The following is a 27,442-nucleotide window of genomic DNA, read 5'->3' on the forward strand; positions in this document are numbered from 1 at the left end:
TCATCCTCCTGAAGGAAGATCATGACACCAAGGTGCTCTCCCCAGGCCCAAGATGCAGACAAGGGTCAACTGTTTGCAGATATGTATGGAACTTGAATATACAAGATGAGGGGTTCACACTCCTGTTTGAGGTCATGTGCACCATAGAATGTAATAGGGTATAGAAAGAGAAGTGAAAGGGGCCATTGAGTCAGGGCTGACATTGCCCCACCATGACTTCCCACTCAAAATTCCATCAAGTGGAGATCCATTAGTTGTCCAATCTGTTAGTGGCACAGTACTTTTACAAAATTCTGAGGATCTGAGAACTCATATTTCAAACCTGGCCTTCCTATCTTTAGGAAGGATAGAACATAATTTAGTATTTCTAGCTTGAGTTATAGCTTTTAAGTATTTAGACATCTGTTAAGTGGCCATGATCCTCTCAAATGTTAGAGGATATTTAGATTCATACTTAAAATGTGATATTAGTTTTTGGTAACATTGATAGCTTCAAAAAGTAAGATCACCAAGTAATCCAGATTATTAGTAGAAAATACTTTTATACTTGTATAATGTGCATGTGTGCACTCAGTCACTCTGTGTCTGACTCTTTGCAACCCTATAGACTGCAGTCTACCAGACTCCTCTGCCCATGATATTTTCCAGGCAAGAATACTGGAGTGGGGTGCCATCTCCTCTTCCAGGGGAAATTCCCAACCCAGGGATTGAACCCATGTCTTCTGTGCCTCTTGTAATGAGGGTGGATTCTTTACCACTGAGCCATCTATAATGATCATACCAAGCACCTATCATACTTAACATTAAACGACCTGTTATTTAAAGTGCAAACATAGGGGAGAGAAGAAAGGAGAAAGGAAGGTAATAGCGGCCTTAAAACTAAGAGAGAAGGCTTTAGTTCCTTGATGTGTAACTTCTTTCTGTTAATAATTAGTCCTGTCTTTCAGGTTCTTATCTCACAAAATGCACCAATGCTAGTCTGCTCTACCACTATGTGATCAAAAGCAAATCATTTCTCTTTCCACAACTACTCTAAGGACTGTTATAACCAGGGGTTAGCCTTCTCCTCCTTCATATAGTCAGCCTACCCTCTGAATAAGACGGGTGCTTTATGAAAAGATAGATGCAGGTTTCACAGGTACAGTTCAGTTCAGTTCAGTGGCTCAGTCATGTCCAACTGTTTGCGACCCCATGGACTGCAGCATGCCAGGCATCCCTGTCCATCGCCAAATCCCTGAGTTTACTCAAACTCATGTCCACTGAGTCTGTGATGCCATCCAACCATCTCATTCTGTCGTCCCCTTCTTCTCCTGCCTTCAATCTTTCCCAGTATCAAGGTCTTTTCTAATGAGTCAGTTCTTCACATCAGGTGGCCAAAGTATTGGAGTTTCAACTTCAGCACCAGTCCTGGACTGGCTGGATCTCCTTGCAATCCAAAAGACTCTCAAGAGTTCAAAAGCATCAATTCTTTGGCGCTCAGCTTTCTTTATAGTCCAACTCTCACATCCATGCATGACTACTGGAAAACCATAGCTTTGACTAGACGAACCTTTGTTGGTAAAGTAATGTCTCTGCTTTTTAATATGCTGTCTAGGTTGGTCAAAACTTTTACTACAAGCAGTAAGCATCTTTTAATTTCATGGCTGCAGTCACCATCTGCAGTGATTTTGGAGCCCCCCAAACTAAAGTCTGCCACTATTTCCATTGTTTCCTCATCTATTTGCCATGAAGTGATGGGACCAGATGCCATGATCTTAGTTTTCTGAATGTTGAGCTTTAAGCCAACTTTTTCACTCTTCTCTTTCACTTTCTTCAAGAGGCTCTTTAGTTCTTCTTCGCTTTCGGCTCTAAGGGTGGTGTCATCTGCATATCTGAGGTTATTGATATGTCTCCCGGAAATCTTGATTCCAGTTTATGCTTCATTTAGCCCAGAGTTTCTCATATTGTACTCTACATATAAGTTAAATAAGCTGGGTGACAATATACAGCCTTGATGTACTCTTTTCCCTATTTGGAACCAGTCTGTTAAATGTCCAGTTCTAACTGTTGCTTCCTGACCTGCATACAGATGTCTCAGGAGACAGGTCAGGTGGTCTGGTATTCCCATCTCTTTAAGAATTTTCCACAGTTTGTTGTGGTCCACACAGTCAAAGGCTTCGGCATAGTCAATAAAGCAGAAGTAGATGTTTTCTGGAACTCTCTTGCTTTTTCGATGATCCAACGGATATTGGCAATTTGATCTCTGGTTCCTCTGCCTTTTCTAAATCCAGCTTGAACATCTGGAAGTTCATGGTTCACGTACTGTTGAAGCCTGGCTCAGAGAATTTTGAGCATTACTTTGCTAGCGTGTGAGATGAGTGCTATTGTGTGATAGTTTGAGAATTCTTTGGCATTGCCTTTCTTTGGGATTGAAATGAAAACTGATCTTTTCCAGTGCTGTGAGTTTTCCAAATTTGCTGGTACATCTAGCATCAGTTTAAGCTAACCACATGTAAGGAAATTCCTGGTTTTAGAGCTTTAAAGATTTTATTTATTTTCATTGCATTCTTTTCTCATTTTTTATTTGGTTCTCAGAACAAAAATGCTTCATACTCAACTAGTCAAGCTGACTTAAAATAGTTAAGCACTATCTTAAGAGACATGAAAAAGCACTTTAAAGCTCACCTTGCCCCTAAACAACTTCCCTTGAATGCATCACCTCATGTAATCATTATTGAAGGCAAATGGACCCCCAGGAAGGCATCAGAGCGCCTCCCCCCAAACTTTTTTTGCGACAGTCATAGAATTCAGCAGTACAACATAAGCAGTATTTTAAAATAACTTATCATTAGGAAAGGAAGAGTAGATTGACACAGAAAGATAAGAACCTGGTGTTACATTTCTAGCTATTTAAATAGTGTACATTTTCTTTTTTTAAATTAATTTATTTATTTTAATTGGAGGCTAATTACTTTAAAATATTGTAGTGGTTTTTGCCGTACATTGACATGAATCAGCCATGGGTGTACATGTGTTCCTCATCCTGAACTCCCCTCCCACCTCCCTCCCCATCCCATCCCTCAGGGTCATCCCAGTGCACCAGCCCTGAGCACCCTGTCTCATGCATTGAACCTGGACTGGCGATCTATTTCACATATAGTAATATACATGTTTCATTGCTATTCTCTCAAATCATCCCACCCTTGCCTTCTCCCACAGAGTACAAAAGTCTGTTCTTTACATCTGTGTCTCTTTTGCTGTCTCACATATAGGGTCATCGTTGCCATCTTTATAAATTCCATATATGTGCATTAATAAACTGTATTGGTGGTTTTTTCTGACTTACTTCACTCTGTATAATAGGCTCCAGTTTCATCCACCTAATTAGAATTGATTCAAATGCAATAGCTGAGTAATATTCCATTGTCTATATGTACCACTGCTTTCTTATCCATTACTCTGCCAATGGGCCTCTAAGTTGCTTCCATGTACTAGCTATTGTAAATAGTGCTGCAATGAATATTGGGGTACACGTGTCTCTTTCAATTCTGGTTTCCTCGGTGTATATGCCCTGCAGTTGGATTGCTGGGTCGTATGGCAGTTCTATTTCCAGTTTTTTAAGGAATCTCCACACTGTTCTCCATAGTGGCTGTACTAGTTTGCATTCCCACCTACGGTGTAAAAATGTTTCCTTTATCTGCACCGTCTTCAGCATTTATTGTTTGTATATTTTTTGATAGCAGCCATTCTGACTGACATGAGATGGTACCTCACTGTGGTTTTGATTTGCATTTCTCTGATAATGAGCGATGTTGAGCATCTTTTCATGTGTTTGTTAGCCATCTGTATGTCTTCTTTGGAGAAATGTCTGTTTAGTTCTTTGGCTCATTTTTTTTGATTGTGTCATTTATTTTTCTGGAATTGAGCTGCATGAGCTGCTTGTATATTTTTGAGATTAATTCTTTATCAGTTGCTTCACTTGCTATTACTTTCTCCCATTCTGAAGGGTGTCTTTTTTCATCTTGCTTTTCACCTTGTGCAAAAGCTTTTAAGTTTAATTAGGTCTCAATTGTTTATTTTTGCTTTTATTTCCATTACTCTGGGAGGTGGGTCATAGAGGATCCTGCTGTGATTTATGTCAGAGAGTGTTTTGCCTATGTTTTCCTCTAGGATTTTTATAGTTTCTGGTGTTACATTTAGATCTTTAATCCATTTTGAGTTTATTTTTGTGTATGGTGTTAGAAAGTGTTCTAGTTTCATTCTTTTACAAGTGGTTGACCAGTTTACCCAGCACCACTTGTTAAGGAGATTATCTTTTCTCCACTGTATTTTCTTGACTACTTTGTCAAAAATAAGGTGTCCAAAGGTGTGTGGATTTATCTCTGGGCTTTCTATTTTGTTCCATTGCTCTGTATTTCTGTCTTTGTGCCAGTACCATACTGTCTTGATGACTGTAGCTTTGTAGGATAGCCTGAAGTCAAGAAGGTTGATTCCTCCAGTTCCATTCTTCTTTCTCAAGATTGCTTTGGCTATTCGAGGTTTTTTGTATTTCCATACAAATTGTGAAATTATTTGTTCTGATTCTCTGAAAAATACTGTTGGTAGCTTGATAGGAATTGCATTGGATCTATAGATTGCTTTGGGTAATGTACTCATTTTCACTATACTGATTCTTCTGATCCATGAACATGGTATATTTATCCATCTATTTGATTTCTTTCATCAGTGTTTTATAATTTTCTATATATAGGTCTTTTGTTTCTTTACTGCTACTGCTATTGCTAAGTCACTTCAGTCGTGTCCGACTCTGTGTGACCCCATAGACCACAACCCACCACGCTCCCGTCCCTGGGATTCTCCAGGTAAGAACACTGGAGTGGGTTGCTATTTCCTTCTCCAATGCATGAAAGTGAAAAGTGAAAGTGAAGTCACTCAGTTGTATCTGACTCTTAGCGACCCCATGGACTGCAGCCCACCAGGCTCCTCCGTCCATGGGATTTTCCAGGCAAGAGTACTGGAGTAGGGTGCCATTGCCTAGGTAGATTTATTCCTAAGTATTTTATTATTTTCACTGCAACGGTGAATGGAATTGTTTCCTTAATTTCCTTTTCTGTTTTCTGATTGTTGGTATATAGGAATGCAAGGGATTTCTGTGTGTTAATTTTATATCCTGCAGCTTTACTATATTCATTGATTAGCTCTAGTAATTTTCTGGTGGTGTCTTTAGGGTTTTCTATGTAGAGGATCATGTCATCTGCAAACAGTGAGAGTTTTACTTCTTTTTTTCCAGTCTGGATTAATTTTATTTCTTTTTCTTCTCTGATTTCTGTGGCTAAAACTTCCAAAACTATGTTGAATAGTAGAGGTGAGAGTGGGCACCCTTGTCTTGTTCCTGATTTTAGGGGAAATGCTTTCAATTTTTCACCATTGAGAATAACGTTTGCTATGGTTTATCATATATGGCTTTATTATGTTGAGGTATGTTCCTTCTATGCCTACTTTCTGGAGGGTTTTTATCATAAATGGATGTTGAATTTTGTCAAAGGCTTTCTTTGCATCTATTGAGATAATCATATGGTTTGTATTTTTTAATTTATTAATGTGGTGTATCACATTGATTGATTTGTGAATATTGAAGAATCCTTGCATCCCTGGGATAAAACCCACTTGGTCATGATGTATGATCTTTTTAATATGTTGTTGGATTCTGTTTGCTAGGATTTTGTTAAGGATTTTTGGATCTATATTCATCAGTGATATTGGCCTGTAGTTTTCTTTCTTTGTGGCATCTTTGTCTGGTTTTGGTATTAGGGTGATGGTAGTGTCATAGAATGAGTTTGGAAGTTTATCTTCCTCTGCAATTTTCTGGAAGAGTTTGAGTAGGATAGATGTTAGCTCTTCTCTAAATTTTTGGTAGAATTCAGCTGTGAAGCCATCTGGTCCTGGGCTTCTGTTTGTTGGAAGAATTTTCACTACATTTTCAATTTCCATGCTTGTGATGGGTCTGTTAAGATTTTCTATTTCTTTCTGGTGCAGTTTTGAAAGGTTATATTTTTCTAAGAATTTGTACATTTCTTCCAGGTTGTCCATTTTATTAGCATATAGTTACTGGTAGTAGTCTCTTATGATCCTTTGTATTTCTGTGTTGTCTGTTGTGATTTCTCCATTTTCATTTCTAATTTTGTTAATTTGATTCTTCTCCTTTTTTTGTTTTCTTGATAAGTCTGGCTAATGGTTTGTCTATTTTATTTATCTTCTCGAAGAATCAGCTTTTAGTTTTGTTGATTTTTGCTATAGTCTCCTTTGTTTCTTTTTCACTTATTTCTGCCCTAATTTTTATGATTTCTTTCCTTCTATTAACCCTGGGGTTCTTCATTTCTTCTTTTTCTAGTTGCTTTAGGTGTAAAGTTAGGTTATTTGATTTTTCTCTCGTTTCTTGACATAAGTTTGTATTGCTATGAACCTTTCCCTTAGCACTGATTTTACTGAATCTCCTAGGTTTTGGGTTGTTGTGTTTTCATTTTCTTTCATTTCTATGCCTATTTTGATTTCTTTTTTGATTTCTTCTGTGATTTGTCGGTTCAGAAGCGTGTTGTTTAGCCTCCATATGTTTGTGTTTTTAATAGTTTTTTCCCCATTAGTTCAGTTCAGTTCAGTCGCTCAGTCGTGTCCAACTCTGCGACCCCATAAATTGCAGCATGCCAGGCCTCCCTGTCCATCACCAACTCCCGGAGTTCACTCAGACTCACGTCCATCGAGTCAGTGATGCCATCCAGCCATCTCATCCTCTGTCATCCCCTTCTCTTCCTGCTCCCAATCCCTCCCAGCATCAGAGTCTTTTCCAATGAGTCAACTCTTCGCATGAGGTGGCCAAAGTACTGGAGTTTCAGCTTTAGCATCATTCCTTCCAGAGAAATCCCAGGGCTGATCTCCTTCAGAATGGACTGGTTGGGTCTCCTTGCAGTCCAAGGGACTCTCAAGGGTCTTCTCCAACACCACAGTCCAAAAGCATCAATTCTTTGGCGCTCAGCCTTCTTCACAGTCCAACTCTCACATCCATACATGACCACAGGAAAAACCATAGCCTTGACTAGACGGACCTTTGTTGGCAAAGTAATGTCCCTGCTTTTGAATATGTTATCTAGGTTGGTCATAACTTTCCTTCCAAGGAGTAAGCATCTTTTAATTTCACGGCTGCAGTCACCATCTGCAGTGATTTTGGAGCCCCCAAAAATAAAGTCTGACACTCTTTCCACTGTTTCCCCATCTATTTCCCATGAAGTGATGGGACCGGATGCCATGATCTTCGTTTTCTGAATGTTGAGCTTTAAGCCAACTTTTTCATTCTCCACTTTTACTTTCAGATCAGATCAGATCAGTTGCTCAGTCGTGTCCGACTCTTTGTGACCCCATGAATCGCAGCACGCCAGGCCTCCCTGTCCATCACCAACTCCTGGAGTTCACTGAGACTCATGTCCATCGAGTCAGTGATGCCATCCAGCCATCTCATCCTCTGTCGTCCCCTTCTCCTCCTGCCCCCAATCCCTCCCAGCATCTAATCTTACTGCATTGAAATTATTTCAATTTTTTTGAATTTACCAAACCTAGATTTATGGCCCAGGATGTGATCTACCCTGGAGAAAGTTCTGTGTGCACTTGAGAAAAAGGTGAAATTCATTGTTTTGGGGTGAAATGTCCTATAGATATCAATTAGGTCTAATTGGTCCATTGTATCATTTAGAGCTTGTCCTTCCTTGCTAATTTTCTGTTTAGTTGATCTATCCATAGGTGTGAATGGAGTATTAAAGTCTCCCACTATTATTGTGTTACTGTTAATTTCCCCTTTCATACTTGCTAGCTTTTGCCTTACATACTGTGGTGCTCTATGTTGGGTACATATATATTTATAATTGTTATATCTTCTTCTTGGAGTGATCCTTTGATCATTAGGTAGTGTCCTTCTTTGTCTCTTTTCATGGCCTTTATTTAAAAGTCTATTTTATCTGATATGAGTATTGCTAGTCCTGCTTTCTTTTGGTCTCCATTTGCGTGAAATATCTTTTTCTAGCCCTTCACTTTCAGTCTGTATGTGTACCTTGTTTTGAGGCGGGTCTCTTGTAGACAGCATATATAGGGGTATTGTTTTTGTATCCATTCAGCCAGTCTTTGTCTTTTGGTTGGGAATTCAACCCATTTACACTTAAGGTAATTATTGATAAGTATGATCCCATTGCCATTTACTTTGTTGTTTTGGGTTCAAGTTTATAAAACTTTTCTGTGTTTCTTGTCTAAAGAAGATCCTTTAGCATTTGTTGAAGAGCTGGTTTGGTCATGCTGAATTCTCTCAGCTTTTGCTTTTCTGTAAAACTTTTGATTTCTCCTTCATATTTGAATGAGATGCCTGCTGGGTATAGTAATCTGGGTTGTAGGTTTTTCTCTTTCATCACTTCAAGTATATCTTGCCATTCCCTTCTGGCCTGAAGAGTTTCTGTTGAAAGATCAGTTGTTATCCTTATGGGAATCCCCTTGTGTGTTATTTGTTGCTTTTCCCTTGCTGCTTTTAATATTTGCTTTTTGTGTTTGATCTTCATTAATTTGATTAATATGTGTCTTGGGGTGTTTTGCCTTGGGTTTATCATGTTTGGGACTCTCTGGGTTTCTTGGACTTGGGTGGCTATTTCCTCCCCCATTTTAGAGAAGTTTTCAACTATTTTCTCCTCAAGTATTTTCTCATGGCCTTTCTTTTTGTCTTATTCTTCTGGGACTCCTATGATTCAAATGTTGGGGCACTTTATATTGTCCCAGAGGTCTCTGAGGTTATCCTCATTTCTTTTAATTCTTTTTTCTTTTATCCTCTCTGCTTCATTTGTTTCCACCATTCTATCTTCCACCTCACTTATCAGCTACCTCAATTATTCTACTGTTGGTTCTCTCCAAAGTGCTTTTGATCTCAATTATTGCATTATTCACTATTGACTGACTTTTATTTTCTTGTTAAAAGGAAAGGTCCTTGTTAAACCTTTCTTGAATCTTCTTAATCCTTATCTCCAGTCTATTTATCTGTAACTCCGTTTTGTTTTCAAGATTTTGAATCATCTTTACTATCACTATTCTGAATTCTTTTTCAGGTAGACTGCATATCTCCTCCTCTTTTGTTTGGTTTGGTGGGCATTTATCATGCTTCTTTACCTGCTGAATATTTCTCTGCCTTTTCATTTTGTTTAGATTGCTGTGTTTGGGGTGGCCTTATTTTATGCTGGAAGTTTGTGGTTCCTCTTTGTTGTGGAGGTTGCTCCCTGTGGGTGGGGTTGGACTAGTGACTTGTCAAGGTTTCCCAGTTAGGGAAGCTTGTGTCGCTGTTCTGGGGGGTGGAGCTGGATCTCTTCTCTCTGGAGTGCAATGAAGTGTCCAGTAGTGAGTTTTGAGGTGTCTATGGGTTTGGTGTGACTTTTGGCTGAATGGCATCCTTTTTCTAAAGTCACTTTTATCTCTTTAAATTTTGGAGTCAATTGAGTTCAAATGTAACTCAGTGCACTCATCTCCCTTATTAGTATTCTTCTTCAGAGAGAGAAAATGATCAAGGAGAGAACTTGAGATGTTTCACTTCATAAAAATGTCTAGCTTTTCTGAGAGTTTGCATTGTCTAAATTGCCCCAAAATAGCTCTACTAGTGAGCGTGTACACTTAATTTTGGTCATCTGACTTCAAAATATATACAGGTGACAATAAAACACCACATATTTTAACCTCCTTCCATTTCCTCTTGCATTGATTCATTTTGCTTAGAAAAAAGGAAAATATACTCACTGAGGTTGTGGTTGTCCTTTTTTTGTCTCTCCTTGGCCAAAGCTCGAGTATCTGTTTCTGATCAAAAGGAAAATAATTGAAACAGTACTTATTTCTACCTTACAATCCTTCCAGTCAACAAAATTCAGAAATACAAGTGAAAATTTAATATTACTTACTCCAAGTGGTGTAACAAAAATTTTTACAAATATTTAGAAATTTGAAACAACATATTAGTAAGAAGGCAGTGGCAAAACCTATGGGATTTAAATAGTAAAATCTGAATTTGTATTCTGACCCTCCATTTAGTAGCCTTGGGGTCTCAGGTTACCTAAGTTCTCATCTGTGAAGTTGGTATGATACCTACTAAATACCATTATTGTGATTAAAAGAATTAGAGCATACAGTAAATATTAACCTGCTTAATCATTTTTATTAGAATTTTCTCAGAACTTTAAGATTATTCAAAATTATTTCAATCTAAATTTTCACAACCTACATTTTTTTATAAATATTATGATTTCTAAATTCAAAGAATTGGAACTAACGACATTTCTCATATACCTATCAAACAAATCCATACTTTAAGTAACAGACACTTTATGTGCTATGTGGTTGTTAGCACTTGTGATAGTCAGACTCCAAAATGGCCCACCATGATTCTCATTCATGACAGTCATACTTTTGATGGTTCCCTTCCATACTGAATAGGATCAATCTGTGAAACTGATATAATATTGTGGAAATGATTAGTGTGGCTTTCAAGACTAGGTCATAAAAGACATTTTCAGCTTCCCCTTTGGGTGTTCCTTGAATCACTACTTGTCAGATCATGAGGACACTTGAGCAGCCCTGTGGAGAGTTCTACATGGTAAAGAACCAAGCAGCACTGACTAGGAAGATGTGTGAGTGAACCATCCTGGGAGTGCATCCTCCAGGCAAATATCTGTATCTCTGGCCAACATCTTGACTGCAACCTTACGCAAGGCTCTGAGCTAGAAGCAATTTTATAAATCACTCCTGGATTTCTGAAATATAGGGATTGTGTGAGATAATTAACATTTATTATTTCAATCTGTTAAGTTTGGGGTACTTTGTTATATAGCAATGGATAATTAATACAATGTTCTTTGAATTATTCTAGTTTTAAAATAGAAATATATAAATATATTTATTAAATTTTGATTATTTAAGATTAAATTAATTAATTTTACTCTAAATAATTTGAATGCATAGATATTTTTGAGTCATTTGTTAGATTCCAAGAATAGAAATATTGTATTTATTAAAAATGCTGATATTAACTAAAGAAAAATACTAAAAGATCAATGTTTGAATGCCGAACTAAAAACATGTTACAGAAATTTCTATTAAATTTTATTTTATTTTATGGAGAAACTAACACTAGACTTGTAAGTCAGGAGATCCTTATTTTGATCAACTTCTGCTTCTAATCAGAATACCATTGGGAAATAACTCCTCTGACTACTTCCTCATCTACCTATTGAAGGAACTTGAAAGTGCCCCTGTAATTCCTTCAAGTTGTAACAATTTTGAAATTTATTATTGAAAACAGAGGGGTTTTTACACACTTGAGAAAGTTAAATGTGAATCATGGTATCTGTGAAACAAGTTGAAAAGAGGAATATCTATTTTTTCCTAATCTATTAATCTGTTATTTTGCAAACATGTTAATAAATTGAATATTTGCAATATCAAAATTAACCTATATTAAGTGAAAGTTAGCTAAGTTAAGTCGTTCAGTCATATCCAACTCTTTGCAACCCCATGGACTGTAGTCGCCAGGCTCATCCATCCGTGGGATTTTCCAGGCAAGAATACTGAAGTGGGTTGCCATTTCATTCTCCAGGGGATCTTCCTGACCCAGCAATCGAACCTGAGTTTCCCACACTGCAGGTAGACTCTTTACCATCTGATTCACCAGGGAAGCCCAAAGTGAAAGCGGAACTTAGTCAAACTGTCGTATACATATGACTAGAGGTTATGTGTGTATATTCGTATTTGTCCAATTCCTAAAATCACTGAGTTGAACTGTAAGTTATACTAACTTGTTGCTTGGTTGTTATAAAGGAAAAGAAGGTGGATTTACTCTTGAAATGTTTCCCATTTTAACTACAGTAAGTCTCCTACCTATGAATGAGTTCCTTTCCAAGTAAAAGTCCAATTTGTTTTTTTAGCCTAGGTACCCAACTAACACAATCAGCCCATAGAGTACTGTATTGTAATAGTTTAATAATACTTTTCACACAAATAATACACAAAAAACACAAAAATAAAGAAAACATTTTTAATCTCATAGTACAGCACCTTGGAAAATAAAGTAGTACAGTACAATAACTGGCAATTCTTAGCAGTACCAGCTAAATCACATTGCTTCTACACTTGCTTTCAGACATCCTGGACTTGAAATAAAGATACTGTACTACTGTCCTCTATACAGTACTGTACAGTAAAGTACACAAAAGCACAGCCACTTGAAGAGGATGCACACTGTGACAATGTATGCCAGACAAGTGAACTAACTTACATGATTGAACATGCAAACGCAAGTTCACATCTTTGATAGTTTGCAATTTGAAGGTTCATATGTAGAAAACTTACTATAACTATTTTGATAATGTTTCAAAAATTGTCTTTAGATTGGAATTATATGTCACTCATGTCTTACAAAAGTGTTGTTTTTTTTTTTTTTTAAAGAAAACTATAAAAGCAGCATTACCTGTAATTTCTCTTTTCATTGGTAGACTACTTGGACAAGAAGCACTTGTAAGGCCCATATTAACTGGAGAAATTTCTTGCTCACCACTATACACATCCAAAATACTTCCAGATACCTTTAAAGGAAAAAATGTAGAAAAGAGCAATTAAGTCTTTGGTGAATATTGATATATTTAGTTGTATTACCTTAAATTGACCAATTGTTAATAGAAACTTGCAATATATAGCATTTTTAATTTTAAACAAAAATGAATATGCATTAACTTTGTAAAATCTTTGGGGAATGCTTGTGGATAAGATATGTTGAAAAAAGCTATTTGTACTTAAGAAAAAGGAAAATTTAGTTCACTCATGAAGAAAAATTTTTATTAATATTTACAAAGTTATGGGCATTTGATCCAGCACAGTACCTGGTTATAAATGAATAAGATTAAAAATATCACTTTAGACAAAAATCAATATACATATTAGTAAAGCTTGAAAATTCATTACATATCATGAATTAGGCATAATAGTTGAATATTTTGGAAACCTTAATACTATCAGTGCTACCAGCAATTCACAGTCAAGAGGTGTTTTATACTGTTAATTAAGTGAGAAACTTTCCTTCCTGGAAGGCATGCTTTTTCTCATTGTACACTTAATGTTCTAGATTATTATAAATATCCAGCTGGTAACCAAAAGTAGTCTAAAACTGCTTTGCCTCAAGTGGATATAGGGTATATCTAATTACAGCAACACTGCAATTCTTAAAGTGCTCCTTGGGAGCAATTTTTCAGAAAGCTAAGATGCTTTATACACAATTCAAAATTTTATTGAAAATGTGCTTATTGATTGATCTCCTAAGAAAATTAAATTTAAATAATATTCACAACTCAAGTTAATATTTATTATTCCAGAACAACCTATATTTAAAATACAAGATTTGAACATTTAAAATATTTCCATTCTAGTTATCTTTATTTCATTTCTGGGAAGTCAATCAAGAGCCGAATAAGCAGTACCTGTTTTCTTTCCTTTAAGAAATTATCAAACAAAGCTATATTCAGATTATTATGGAAACTTGAACTCTTTATTCCCATTTTTTGTAGAACTCCAAGCCGAAGGAAATTTTTTTAATACTTATAAAATCAGACGGAAAATAATCGAAGAAAGGACACATGAAGACAAAAATTAGTTTCTGAAATAATAATCTATTAAATTATGTGATTAATATTGTATATTTCCGAGGGAAAAATACTTGGAAAATACAGTGGAAATCAGGCTAATATACAAGTGTATATGCATATCAACAAGAACATTATAGATTGCATATGGTATTATGATGCATGTTTTCATATATTGGTTCTCTTCATTATTTACTCTGTGAGGACTCCTCATCTTTATTTTATATAAATTCATTGATTATATAACAATGAAGGACAGGGAAGTCTGGTATGCTGCATTCCATAGAGTCGCAAACAGTTGGATATGACTAAGTGACTGAACAACAACAACATTGTTTTAAAATGTGTTTTTGCATCTTGGATATTAGAAGTGAGCTACTGAGATATTTATTCCCTCTCAATTTTCTTATCTGAAAAGTAGGGACAAGAAAACCTATCAAATTGGATAAATGATGAGTGTAAGTATCAAAATAATACAATTAGAAAGAAATTCTAGAAGCACACATTTCCCTAACATGTGAGTCATTTAGCTATATATGTAGAATTTTAAAGCTTCCAGGTCTTTTTTGAAAACCCTGTTGGTTATAAGTGGAGGCATCACCAACCTGAATTGTACATTTGCACTGTGCCTTTGAGAAACATAATGACATGCTGAACAAAAAGACAAGGAGGGAGAAAGAAGGGGGAAAGAACTAGGAAAAGGGTATTTTTCTCTAAAGAGCTTGAAATCAGATAGATTCAATGCAGCGGTAGCAAACAGTAGAAATGTTTAAGAGGAGCCATATTACATTTGCACTGCAACAATAAAGTGATAGGTTCCTAGCTAAAACATTACACTGGGTTATTATTACTTGGTCAGAGCGTACCCAATGTATTTTTCTGTAGAAATGGGGCTGGAGTTCTGATAATGAATTCAATCCTGCTTAACTGTGGGTCTATTATATCTTCTCCTGATCTTCGGTTGTTCTTCGGTTGCTCCAGTAGTGTCTGACTCTGCAACCCTGTAGACTGCAGCATGCCAGGCTTCTCTGCCCTTCACCATGTCTCAAAGTTGATCAGACTCATGTCCATTGAGTCAGTGATGCCATCCAAACATCTCATCCTCTGTCATCCTCTTCTCCTCATGCCTTCTATCTTTCCCAGCATCAGGATATTTTTCAGTGAGTCACCTCTTTGAATCAGGTGACCAAAGCATTGGAGCTTCAGGTTCACCATCAGTCCTTCTGATAAACATTCAGGATTGATTTCCTTTAGGAGTGACTGGTTTAGTTTCTTGCAGTCCAAGGAACTCTCAAGAGTCTTCTCCAACACCACAGTTCAAAAGCATAATTCTTTGGTGCTCAGCCTTCTTCACGGTCCGACTCTCACATCAACACATGACTACTGGAAAAACCATAGCTTTGACTAGATGGACCTTAGTCAGCAAAGTAATGTCTCTGCTTTTTAATACACTGTCCAGGTTGGTCATAACTTTCCTTCCAAGAAGCAAGTGTCTTCTAATTTCATGGCTTCAGTCACCATCTGCAGTGATTTTACAACCCAAGAAAATAAAGTCTCTCACTGTTTCCATTTATTGTCCATTTGCTATGAAAAGATGAGACTGGATGCCATGATCTTAGTTTTTTGAATGTTGAGTTTTAAGCCAACTTTTTCATTCTCCTCTTTCACTTTCATCAAGAGGCACTTAGTTCCTCTTCACTTCCTGCCATAAAGGTGGTGTCATCTGCATATATGAGGTTGTTGATATTTCTCCCTGCAATCTTGATTCCAGCTTGTGTTTCATCCAGCCTGGCATTTTGCATGATGTATTCTGCATATAAGTTCAATAAGCCAAGTGACAGTATACAGCCATGATATATTCCTTTCCCAATTTTGAGCCAGTCCATTGTTCCGTGTCCAGTTCTAACTGCTACTTCTGAACCTGCATACAGGTTTCTTAGGAGGCAGATAAGGTGGTCTGGTATTCCCATCTCCTTAATTTTCCACAATTTGTTGTGATCCACACGGTCAAAGGCTTTAGCGTAGTCAATGAAGCAGAAGTAGATGTTTTCTGGAATTCTCTTGCTTTTTCTATGATCCAATGTTGGCAATTTGATCGCTGGTTCCTCTACCTTTTTGAAATTCAGCTTGAACATCTGTAAGTTCTCAGTTCACTTAGTGTTGAAAGCCTAGCTTGGAGAAGTTTGAGCATTACTTTGCTAGTGTATGAAATAAGTACAATTGTGCAGTAGTTTGAGCATTCTTTGACATTGTCCTTCTTTGGGATTGAAATGAAAACTGACCTTTTCCAGCCCTATGGCCACTGCTGAGTTTTCCCAATTTGTTGGCATATTGAGTGTAGCACTTTCACAGCATCATCTTTCAGGATTTGAAATAGCTCAGCTGGAATTCCATCACCTCACTAGCTTTGTTCATAGTGATGCTTCCTAAGGCCCACTTGACTTCCCACTCCAGGATGTCTGGCTCTAGGTGAGTGATCACACCATCATGGTTATCTAGATCATTAATATCTCTTTTGTATAGTTCTGTGTATTCTTGCTACCTCTTCTTAATATCTTCTGCTTATGTTAGGTCCATATCATTTCTTTATTCTTTATTTCTTTATTACCATATCTTTATCATAACTTTATTGTGCCCATCTTGGCATGAAATATTCCCTTGATATCTCTAATTTTCTTGAAGAGATCTCTAGTCTTTCCCATTCTATTGTTTTCCTCTATTTCTTTTCACTGATCACTGAGGAAGGCTTTCTTGTCTCTCCTTGCTGTTCTTTGAAACTCTGCATTCAGATGGGTATATCTTTCTTTTTCTCCTTTGCCTTTCACTTGTCTTCTTTTCCCAGCTATTTGTAAGGCCTTATCAGACAACCATTTTGCCATTTTGCATTTCTTTATCTTGGGGATGGTTTTGATCACTGTCTCCTATACAATGTTACAAACCTCTGTCCATAGTCCTTCAGGCACTCTGTTCTATCAGATGTAATCCCTTGAAATTATTGGTCACTTCCACTGTATAATTGTAAGGGATTTGATTTAGGTCATACCTGAATGGCTTAGTGGTTTTCCCTACTTTCTTCAATTTCAGGCTGAATTTTGCAATATTCATGATTTGAGCCACAGTCAGCTCCCAGTTTGTTTTTACTAACTGTATAGAGCTTCTCTATCTTCCACTGCAAAGAATATAATCAATCTAATTTCGGTACTGACCATCTGGTGATGTCCACGTTAGAGTCATCTCATGTGTTGTTGAAAAAGGGTGTTTGCTATGACCTTGGTTGTCTAATTTATGCCCTGAAGCATAATGATTAATATCCTATTTAATTTTATGTTGTAGGTACTACTCTATTTCATGTGAATGGCTAATTACTTTTTAAATATCATTAGACAATTGGTTTCAATTTCAAAATATGTAATATATTTCACATAATCTAAAGAGCCTTTTCTCCATTCAAAGATATGAGTAAAATGTTAGTGAAAATTTAAAGATTACATGCATATCAGAAAAGGCTTACAAACCAAAGTTATAATCTACTTAGGTATTAAAGTCTAAGTCTTGGCTTTATCTTACAGACTAGTAGGCAACCAGATAGATATTTTATAAAGAAATATTTATTATTCTGGTTAAAAATTATTACTTTTTTCAGTAAAGCAAAATCATTGACATAGCAATAGGGAAATATAAGTATTAGTAACAAACTCACAAATTTTAAAAACACCTAGTAAATAATTTATTATAAAATATTTTCAGCAAGGTAGAACATATCTTGTCTTTTCTTAAGACAATTCTTTCTTTTAGACAAAAGTGAATGCTTGATCTAAGAAATTGTTTTGAAGTGAGAAGTGACCAAAAGTGATTCCTGGTGTCGAAAATTCTCTACCCTAGATTTTTCACATCTCCCTACTAAGTTCATAGAGACTGAAATGGACTGAGAACTGGTCTTCCTGTACAAACACTACCTTTCACAGTAGCCAAAATTCCCTAAAGAAAATGAGCTTACAGGTCAAAATATCAAAGCATTCAAGAAAAATGATTATTTTAAAAGTTAAGCAACATGTAATGTTAGAAATAACATCAAAAGCAAAAATTTTAGAAATAAAAAAAGATTACATGAAACCAAGTTTTAAAAATTGATCTAATACATACTTTAATGAAATAAAGGATGATGTTTGCAATAATTTATAATCTAAAATGGAGCTTCCCTGGTGGCTTTGTGGTAAAGCATCTGCCTCCTAATTCAAGAGATGTGGGTTTGATCCCCGAATTGGGAAGATTCCCTGGAGAAGGAAATGGCAACCCACTCCAGTACTCTTGCCTAGGAAATCCCATGGACAGATAAACCTGGTGGGCCACAGTCCATGGGGTCACAAAAGTGTCAAACACTGCTGAGTGACTAAATAACAACAGTAATAATCAAAAATAAGAACAAATAAATATAAAAATGGCCAAAGTGATCATGAAGAAATAGGAGACATGAAAATATAATACCTGAAAAAAGAAGAAAACCATAAAATGGAAAAATAGCATAATACATAAGCTGAGAAAGAAATAAGGGAATTAGTAAATTATAAAAACCAAATTAATCTCTCAGAAGGATGAAGGACCAAGAAACCACACATATAAAATAAAATCTAATTAGTATGAAGGACAGAATTATTAGAACTAAAATATAGATAGGTATTAAGAGAGTCAGGGAGAAAAAAAATAAAAATTGGAAGGAAGAAAATACTTTAAGAAAGAATAGATATGCATTCCAGAATTAACACTAAGTCAAAGATGAAACTATTATCTTTAATCTCATCTTATTTTGTTGTTTCATTTTGACTTAAAAATCAAAGGGCCTATAGAATATCAAAGAAGAAAAACCTACATCCTGTAGGTTTAAACTTAGGAATGTACAATGACAGAAAATGTATGAGCATAATAGTAAGGAGATTATGTTCAAAGGAATAAGAATCTTATTAACATAAACATTTTATATAGCAAATGAATGAAACAAGAAAGTAAATGAAAAGATCTTAAAGCACAGTTTTATATCCAGCCCAATATCATCTACATCTGAGGTCATGATTAAAAATATGCTGAGAAATATAAAATGCTTAAGAATGCTTACCCACAAATACAAACACTGAAGACAGTTTGGGAAGAAGTAAATATGATATAAATAAATAAAACATGTTATAAATAGAATATTAAACATCTTGGTAAAGTGGCTGCAGTCTAAAAGAAAATAGGAGAATCAAGATAATAAAATAAACTATATAACCACCTGAACTGCCTCTTGAGAAATCTATATGTAGGTCAGGAAGCAATAGTTAGAACTGGACATGGAACAACAGACGGGTTCCAAATAGGGAAAGGAGTACTTCAAGGCTGTATATTGTCACCCTGCTTATTTAACTTATATGCAGAGTACATCATGAGAAACGCTGGGCTAGATGAAGCACAAGCTGGAATCAAGATTGCCGGGAGACATATCAATAACCTCAGATATGCAGCTGACACCACCCTTATGGCAGAAAGCGAAGAAGAACTAAAGAGCTTCTTGATGAAAGTGAAAGAGGAGAGTAAAAAAGTTGGCTTAAAGCTCAACATTCAGAAAAGTAAGATCATGGCATCTAGTCCTATCACTTCATGACAAATAGATGGGGAAACAATGGAAAAAGTGACAGACGTTACTTTTGGGGGCTCCAAAATCACTGCAGATGGTGACTGCAGCCATCAAATTAAAAGACCTTTGCTCCTTGGAAGAAAAGTTAGGACCAATCTAGACAGCATATTAAAAAGCAGAGACATTACCAACAAAGGTCCATCTAGTCAAAGCTATGGTTTTTCCAGTAGTTATGTATGGATGTGAGAGTTGGACTATAAATAAAGCTGTACACTGAAGAATTGATGCTTTTGAACTATGTTGTTTGTAGAACTCTTGAGAGTCCCTTGGACTGGAAGGAGATCCAACCAGTCCATCCTAAAGGAAATCAGTCCTGAATATTCATTGGAAGGACTGACGCTGAAGCTGAAACTCCAATACTTTGGCCACCTGATGCAAAGAACTGACTCATTAGAAAAGACCCTGATGCTGGGAAAGATTGAAGGCAGGAGGAGAAGGGGATAATAGAGAACGAGATGGTTGGATGGCATCACGGACTCAATGCACATGAGTTTGAGTAAACTCAGGGATCTGGCGATGGACAGTGAGGCCTGGCGTTCTGCAGTCCATGATGTCGCAAAGAGTCGGACACGACTGAGCACCTGAACTGAACTGATATAACCATATAACTCCATATTAAATCTAGATAGTATCAGTATGATAGGGTTGGAGTAGTAAGGAAGTGAATGAATGTAAAAGTGGTAAAAAGGAAAAAAGTACTAAAAAAAAAAATTAAAATATGTGTCACACATAATAAAAAAAATGAGAAATACAGGTGAAAAATATCAATAGTGATAATAAATGTAAATAGATCAAATTCCTCAGCTAAAAGTTTGATAGTTCAGTTAAAAAGATAGTGTTTAGATCTATGTAGCTTACAAGAGACACAGCTGCTTTACAAAAGGACACACAAGATTGAAAATTAAAAGATGGGAAAATATATGCCCAGCAAATTATAAACATAGGAAGCTGATGCAGCTATATTAATATCAGAAAAAATAGACTAAAATTAGAAAAATTATTAGGGCTAGAGATAGTCACTATCTAAAAATAAAGAATTCAATTCTCCAAAAAGGCACAGCAATTATAAGCAGATGTGTACCTAATAAAATAGAGAAGACTATAACATTTTCAGGAAACATACCATCTGCATTTTGTACAAATATTTCCAGACAGTAGAGACAATAGGGAAACATAGTATTGGAAGCAAATATGAAGCAGAATGTTTAAATTACAAGGAAAAATGAATAAAGCCATTAAAGTAGTGAGAGATTTCAAGATATTTCTTCCTATTTTTGAAAGGTCAAGTAGACAAAAATAATCAGTAATGTTCTAGTTGTGAACAATAAAAGTGAAATCTTGTCCTAGTAGACATGTATATAGTTCTGTATCTAAAAAGTAGAGAAAACACATATTTTCCAAGTACATACAGAACATATATAAATATTGATCACCAAAAACATCACCAAAAACAAAAACAAAAAAAATGAAAAACTTCAAAAATTTCATTGAGTCCTTGATTACCTAATTAGAAAAATTTTAATGATTCAAAAGTAAAGACAAATCACACTGGAATTCAAAAATAAATGAAAGATACAGAAAACACATGTAAGGAAACTTTTGGAATTTGGCAAACTAATATTTTGAAGGAAATTTATACCCTTAAATATGAGAAAAAATAGATAAAATTTTGATATTTGATAGACTGAGTGTATTTCTCAAGAAGTCAGAAAAATCACCAAAAAAACCCAAAGCAAGTAAAACAGATAGTAATATAAGATCATAAATCAGTGAAAAACAAAACAATGCAAAAGACAAAATTTTGTTTTGTTTTTTCAGTTAGCAAACTTGACAGGCCTCTTGTAAGACTAAAGGAATAAAGACTAAACAAATGATATTTTAAATCAAAGAGGGATATAACCATAGTACAACTTAGATTTATGTTTTTCCCTCAAGGATCAGGAACAAACAAGACCAGGATACCTGCTTTCACCACTTCTTTTTAACACAGTATTGGAAGTCCTAGCCACAACAATTAGTCAAGGAAAAGAAAGTCATCCAAACTGAAAAGGCATAAGTAAAAATATCTTTGTTCACAGATGACATGATCTTACATTTAGAAAATCATGAGATTCATACATACACATACACACACACAACAGTATGAAAGCTAATACATGAATTCAGCAAAGTGGCAGAATAAAAAATCAACATGCAAAAATATGTTGCATCTTTATACACTAACAATGAACAATCTGGAAAGGATATTAAGAAATCAATTTCATGTACAATAACATCAAAAAGAATAAAATACTTGGGAATAAATTTAACCAAGGAGGAAAAGACTTAGATACCAAAAACTAAAAAATACATTGCTTAAAGAAATTAAAGAAGACATAAATAAATGGAAAGATATCTCATGTTTTTTGATGAGAAGACTTAGTATCAGTAAGAGGGCAGTACTATCCAGAGCAATCAACAAATGCCTCCAATCCATATTAAAATCCTAACAGTGGTTTTTGCAAAAATATAAAAACCCACACTAAAATTCATATGAAGTCTCATGGGACCCTGAATAGTAAAAATTACCTTGAAAAGAACTAAGTTGGAGGGCTTAAATTTCCATATTTCAAAACAAAATGTTTGTTTATTACAAACATTTTGTTATAAACCAAAAAACATTTTGTTATAAACAAAATGTTTATTACAAAACAATTGTAATCAAGAGTGTGGCACTGACATAAAGACAGACATGTAGAGAGTGGGGTAGAGAGTCCATAAATTATTACTCAAATATATGGTCAAATGATTTTTGGTAAGGTACCAAGGCTATTCAATAGGGAAAGGACAAATTCTTCAACAAATAATCTTGAAAAAACTAGAGAGCCATATGCAGAAGGAAGTTGGACTCTTAGACCATAAACAAAATTTACTCAAAATGGATCAACAACTTTATATGAGTTAAGGGTATAACTTTCCTAGAAAAGATAAGGGAGAATCTTCATAAAAAATTTGGTTTGGTGATGATTTTATAGGTATAATATCAAAATCACAGGCAACAGCAACAACCAAAACAGATAAACTGGATTTCATAAAATTTAAAACTTTTGTACATTAAAGGACACTATCAAGTCAAATTTATACAGATAGAAAGGAGAATAAAGGCTATTAAAGTCTGGAGATAAGGAAAATAGGGAGTTATTATTTAATTGGTGACACTGTTTTCTGTTTGGAAGAATGAAAAATCTCTGTGAGTGTATAGTGATAACGGTTGCACAACATTGTGAATCTATGTTATGGCACTGAACTGTACACTTTAAAATGTTTAGGATGGCAAATTTTATGCTAAACAAAAGAGAAGAGAGATTACCTATAATAATTTTCTAATAACTGAATGCTTAGGTGAAATACATAAATTTCTAGAAAAACATTATTTAGTAGAACTGACTACAAATAATTAATAGCTTGAATAGTCTTATGATTACTGAAGAAATAAAAAATACTTTAAACATATTACACAAGAAAATATCTGGATTAGACAGTTTTATGGGCAAGACTGCCACATTTTCAGGAAACATGCCATCTCAATTTTGTACAAACATTTCCAGACAATAGAGACAAGACAGAATATGTTCCAATTCATTGAGACTGAAACCATATAAAAACATTATAAGAAAAAATATTACACACCCATTTTAATCATGACTATAAATCTTAAGCAAAATATTATTACGTATTTAAATTCAAGAGAATATAAACAAGGTAACTTGTCATAATCAAATTGGGTTTCCCATAAATATATTTTATGATGTTAAGAAAGAAAAAGAAACCATATGATCATCTCAGTAGATTTAAAAAACTATCTGATAAAATTCAACCCCATTTATTAAAAAATATTAGTTTGTGAGAAGGCAACAATTTTCAATAATAGAAAAATATTTCTTTGCCTGTTTAAAATCAGTACTTCCCTATGAGAATTAATTGTTCATATATCCATTTACTCTCATCAGGCCAAATACAATAAAGGACATCATAAATGATCTGACCTAAATTCCACATGTGTTTTTTTCTGTTTGGCTTCTTCCCTCTCCATATATTAGATCCAATCTATTACCCAGTTATGATATTTTTTCTTTTAAGTTATTTTGTTCATTGTTGTTCAGTCACTAAGTTGTGTCTGACTCTTTGCGACCCCATGGACTGCAGCACACCAGGCTTCTCTGTCCTACACTAACTCCTGAAAAGTGAAAGTGAAAGTCGCTCAGTTGTGTCCCAATCTGCAACCCCATGGACTACAGTCCATGGAATTCTCCAGGCCAAAATACTGGAGTGGGTAGCCTTTCCCTTCTCCAAGGGATCTTCCCAACCCAGGGATCAAACCCAGGTCTCCTGCATTGCAGGTGGATTCTTTACCAGATGAGCCACAAGGGAAGCCCAAGAACACTGGAGTGGGTAGCTCCCTTCTTCTGTGGATCTTCCTGACCCAGGAATTGAACCGGGGTCTTCTGCATTCTAGGTGGATTCTTTACCAACCGAGCTTTGAGAGACACTAACTCCTGGAGTTTGCTCAAATTTATTGAGTGGGTGATGCTACCTAATCATCTCATCCTCTGCCACCCCCTGCTCCTTTTGCCTTCAATCTTTCCCATCATCAGGGTCTTTTCCAATGAGTTGGCTCTTCATATCAGGCCTGTCAAAGTATTGGAGATTCAGCATCAGTCCTTCCAACAAATATTCAAAGTTGATTTTCTTTAGTACTGACTGATTAAAACATTGGTCAGTTTAAATTTTCTTCCATACTCTCACATCTCAAGATCCTCAAGGCCTTCAGCCTAAATTATGTCCTTCCTTCCAGCATCCCTCCATCCCTCTCAATTAGTTCCCAAATGCTCCTCTCACACAAACATGTTTTGAAATACAACTTTCTTCTGATCTCTCCTAGCTCAAAAACATGAAATCTAAGTCTTTCCCCTCATATAGCTCATATATTATGCTCATACATTAAGCTCAAACGCTCATGTCTAGTTTTCAAAAGCTTCATTCAATGGTCCCACATTATCTAGTCAATATTATTTACTACTACTAACAAGTTCTGAAAGATTTCTCATCACCACATACAAATATGTAGACTATGTCCAAAAATAGATTTTCCACTCCAGTGGGAGGGAGGAAGAAAGAGGATAGAATGTTGTCAAATGGAACCTATGAATCCACATATGAAGAATTTTTTAAACATAATAAAATACAAGCATTATCATAACATATATATGCAAAGTCATAGACAGTTGAGTTTTTATTATATGCCCGATATTCAGCTAAGCATGTCTCATAGTAATAACAAATAGAATTTCAAGTAATCTTTATAACAACTTTATGAGTGAAGTTTCATAGTTCCCATGTTAAATATAAATAATTAAAAGTCTGAAAAAATAAGTAATTATCTCAAGATCATACACTTGTAATAAATAGAAGACTTAGGGTTAAAATTTAGGTCTAACACAGAGGTTAGATTCTTTACTACCTATCTTATCGTGGAAGGGATCCTGCCTTAACATTTTTAATTGTAAAAAGTATTTTGAAAACTCAAAATGTTGGAAGCCATTGGAGAATATTTATCTCAGTGTTATTCTGTGCCACTGCTATTTTCTGCACTTCAAATGTCCTCATACCTTCTTTAAATATCAAAATACAATCTACAGGCTCAACTTAAGATTCAAACCATCTCCAACACTCTCCCTAATGGCATCCTGGTTTAATATTTTTCTTCACCAAAACACTATAGTACTGGAAAACCGACCACAAATTTAATAATTTAATTTGTTTTTATTGTTGCACCCCTCTTCATTTATAATCACTCATCAAGGGAGAGGGTACCATAGTATATACTCATCATGTTTCTGAAAATTGATTATCTAAAACCGATAATTTTCTGGAGATATATCTGTGCTCATTTGTATGTGTATAGATACATATATATACACACATACACAATATGCATATATATTACATATGTGTGTGCATGTCGTGTGTATGATGTATCTGTCTTCCAGATAATCTCATTATAAATACAGAAAAAGAAATAAAATCGTCTATATACTTACATATTATATTTCCAGATAATTTTTCAGAATAAATACAAAAAGAAAAAAACATATAAATCCATACATAGATGTGCATATGTGATATCTATATTTCTATATCTATACCAGATATTTAGTGGGAGTCTCATGGGAAAATGAGGGGAAATTTTAAGTTGTTTGGATTCCCTATTTTGCTTTTCTCTGAAGACATTTATTGTGAATGCAAAATGGCAAAACTGAACATTAAACTATTCGATAGAATAACTGGCGGCATAGAAAGAAGATAAACTTCAGGAATAAAGAGTGAGCACTGTAGGACTGCATATATCACACAATGTAAGCACACACAAAAACTGGCACTTAAAAGATTATTTTATTTCCTTTTGTGTGTTTATTCATTTAAACATGGTAAACTAGATTTTTCCAGTTTTAGGACACTCACAATTGATCTTTCTCTGACTTTATTTTCTTTGTTGAAGCAGGGCTATGAGGTTTGAATGATAAACATTGAAAAGAGAAGTCCCACTGAGTTATTATTTTTTTGTTCTATTATAAGTGAATAAAAATAATCTGTTGGGCGGGAGTGGGAGATTCCTTTCCTTGACCAGCTGGCTCAAAACACAAATAGAAAAGATAAAATACAAAACAGAGAATAGTAACATAGAAACTGCTTTTGCATCATATATTTCTTATGTATAAGAAATCTATTTTTTGTATATATACATAATCTACTTAGTACTAAATTAATGAGAATAGTAATTTAACGTAAACACTACAACAAATAATTAATGGAACCCTCACTTTTTGAAAACAAGTTCAAATAAAAGAGCATTTTAAACAATTTTTAACTAGACTACAAAAATATTTTTACTATAGCCAGAGCATTAAAAAACTATCTTGTAAGAAAACAAGCTTGTCAATACAGCAGATTATAAATTACACTTTCAAAGCTCAACTTCTACATACCTTATTTTATTGACTATTAGTTTATAAACTTTAAATTCAGTATTTAAGGTGGTTTCATCTCCAAACATTGAAAGAATTCCAAAATGCACTTGCTCACCAGTTTTAACTTTGAAGTGTCTATAACCTTCACAATAGCAATGTTTTTCTCTTTCTCCTTCATCATTTTCTTTTCCTTACACTTGCAGACAATAACTGGGAGAGCTGTGCAGAAACTTCTAAGGTGAACTTTGGTTCTTCCTTGGACTTTAAGTCTAATCTGGTCTAGACTGTGATTGACAAAAGCTTGCTTGCTGGTGTTACGCAGTCCTTTCAAGTTCCAACCAAGCACAGGGGGTTGTTAATATTTACTCAATCTCTGTCTCTGAAATAGTCTTGAACTATAATAGTTTACTGAGCTTTCCAAGTGCCACCAGCATTTACAAAGCTATGATTGAAAAATACCCATCTATGATAAAATAAATAAGTTACTATGCACAACCATCTTTGAAAGGAAGAGGTGAAATGAAGACCAAAGGGTAGAAGTTATAGAGAGACAGGTTTAAACTCAGAAGCTAACAATTCTTTGGCTGGAATGTGGCAGAGGGTCAGATCAGGCTAAGGTCCCTTCAGATCCTAAGATTTTTACAGTTCTATGAAATGACTTCCTTCTGAAGCTGCTAGTGCCGCAGAGTGGGTAAGATTATTGCATCTGGTATCATACAGGATTGGATTCAAACCCCTACCCTGACATTCACTAACTGTATGAGCTTGAGTGAGTTACTGAACTTCTCTAAGCCTCTTTTCTTATTAGTAAAATGCTAATAGGTAATAGTTTCTATCTCACATGATTGTTGTAGTAATTAAATTTTCATGAAAAGTGTTTTACACAATTCTTGTCCCACAGCAAGTACCCAAGACATAGTAGCTATCACTACTGTTATCCTTATTGCTGCTTATGGCCATTTAAAAAATTTCTAAATGGTAATGCATAATGGAAACAACTTTTAAAAATATTATGTGTGAATTTTAAAATATTTATTTCATGTGTATTTGCTGAGCACCTATCATTTGTTAGGCGTTGTACTGGGTGTGAGAATAAA

General features: G+C 35.1%; 1 protein-coding gene across 5 annotated transcripts in view; it reads right to left on the reverse strand.

Moving 5' to 3' along the window:
• TFEC (transcription factor EC) overlaps positions 1-27,442 on the reverse strand; it is a 99,789-nt gene that overhangs the window by 16,070 nt on the left and 56,277 nt on the right. For all 5 annotated transcript variants that reach the window (XM_070369581.1, XM_070369584.1, XM_005907742.3 and 2 more), the window contains 2 exons: positions 12,506-12,620; positions 9,787-9,843 (listed from right to left, as the gene is read on the reverse strand). In XM_070369581.1, coding sequence (XP_070225682.1) covers positions 9,787-9,843; positions 12,506-12,620 — 172 coding nt within the window. The remainder of the gene's footprint in view (positions 1-9,786; positions 9,844-12,505; positions 12,621-27,442) is intronic.

This window comes from Bos mutus, chromosome 4, assembly GCF_027580195.1.
Source record: "Bos mutus isolate GX-2022 chromosome 4, NWIPB_WYAK_1.1, whole genome shotgun sequence".
Taxonomy (NCBI): domain Eukaryota; kingdom Metazoa; phylum Chordata; class Mammalia; order Artiodactyla; family Bovidae; genus Bos; species Bos mutus.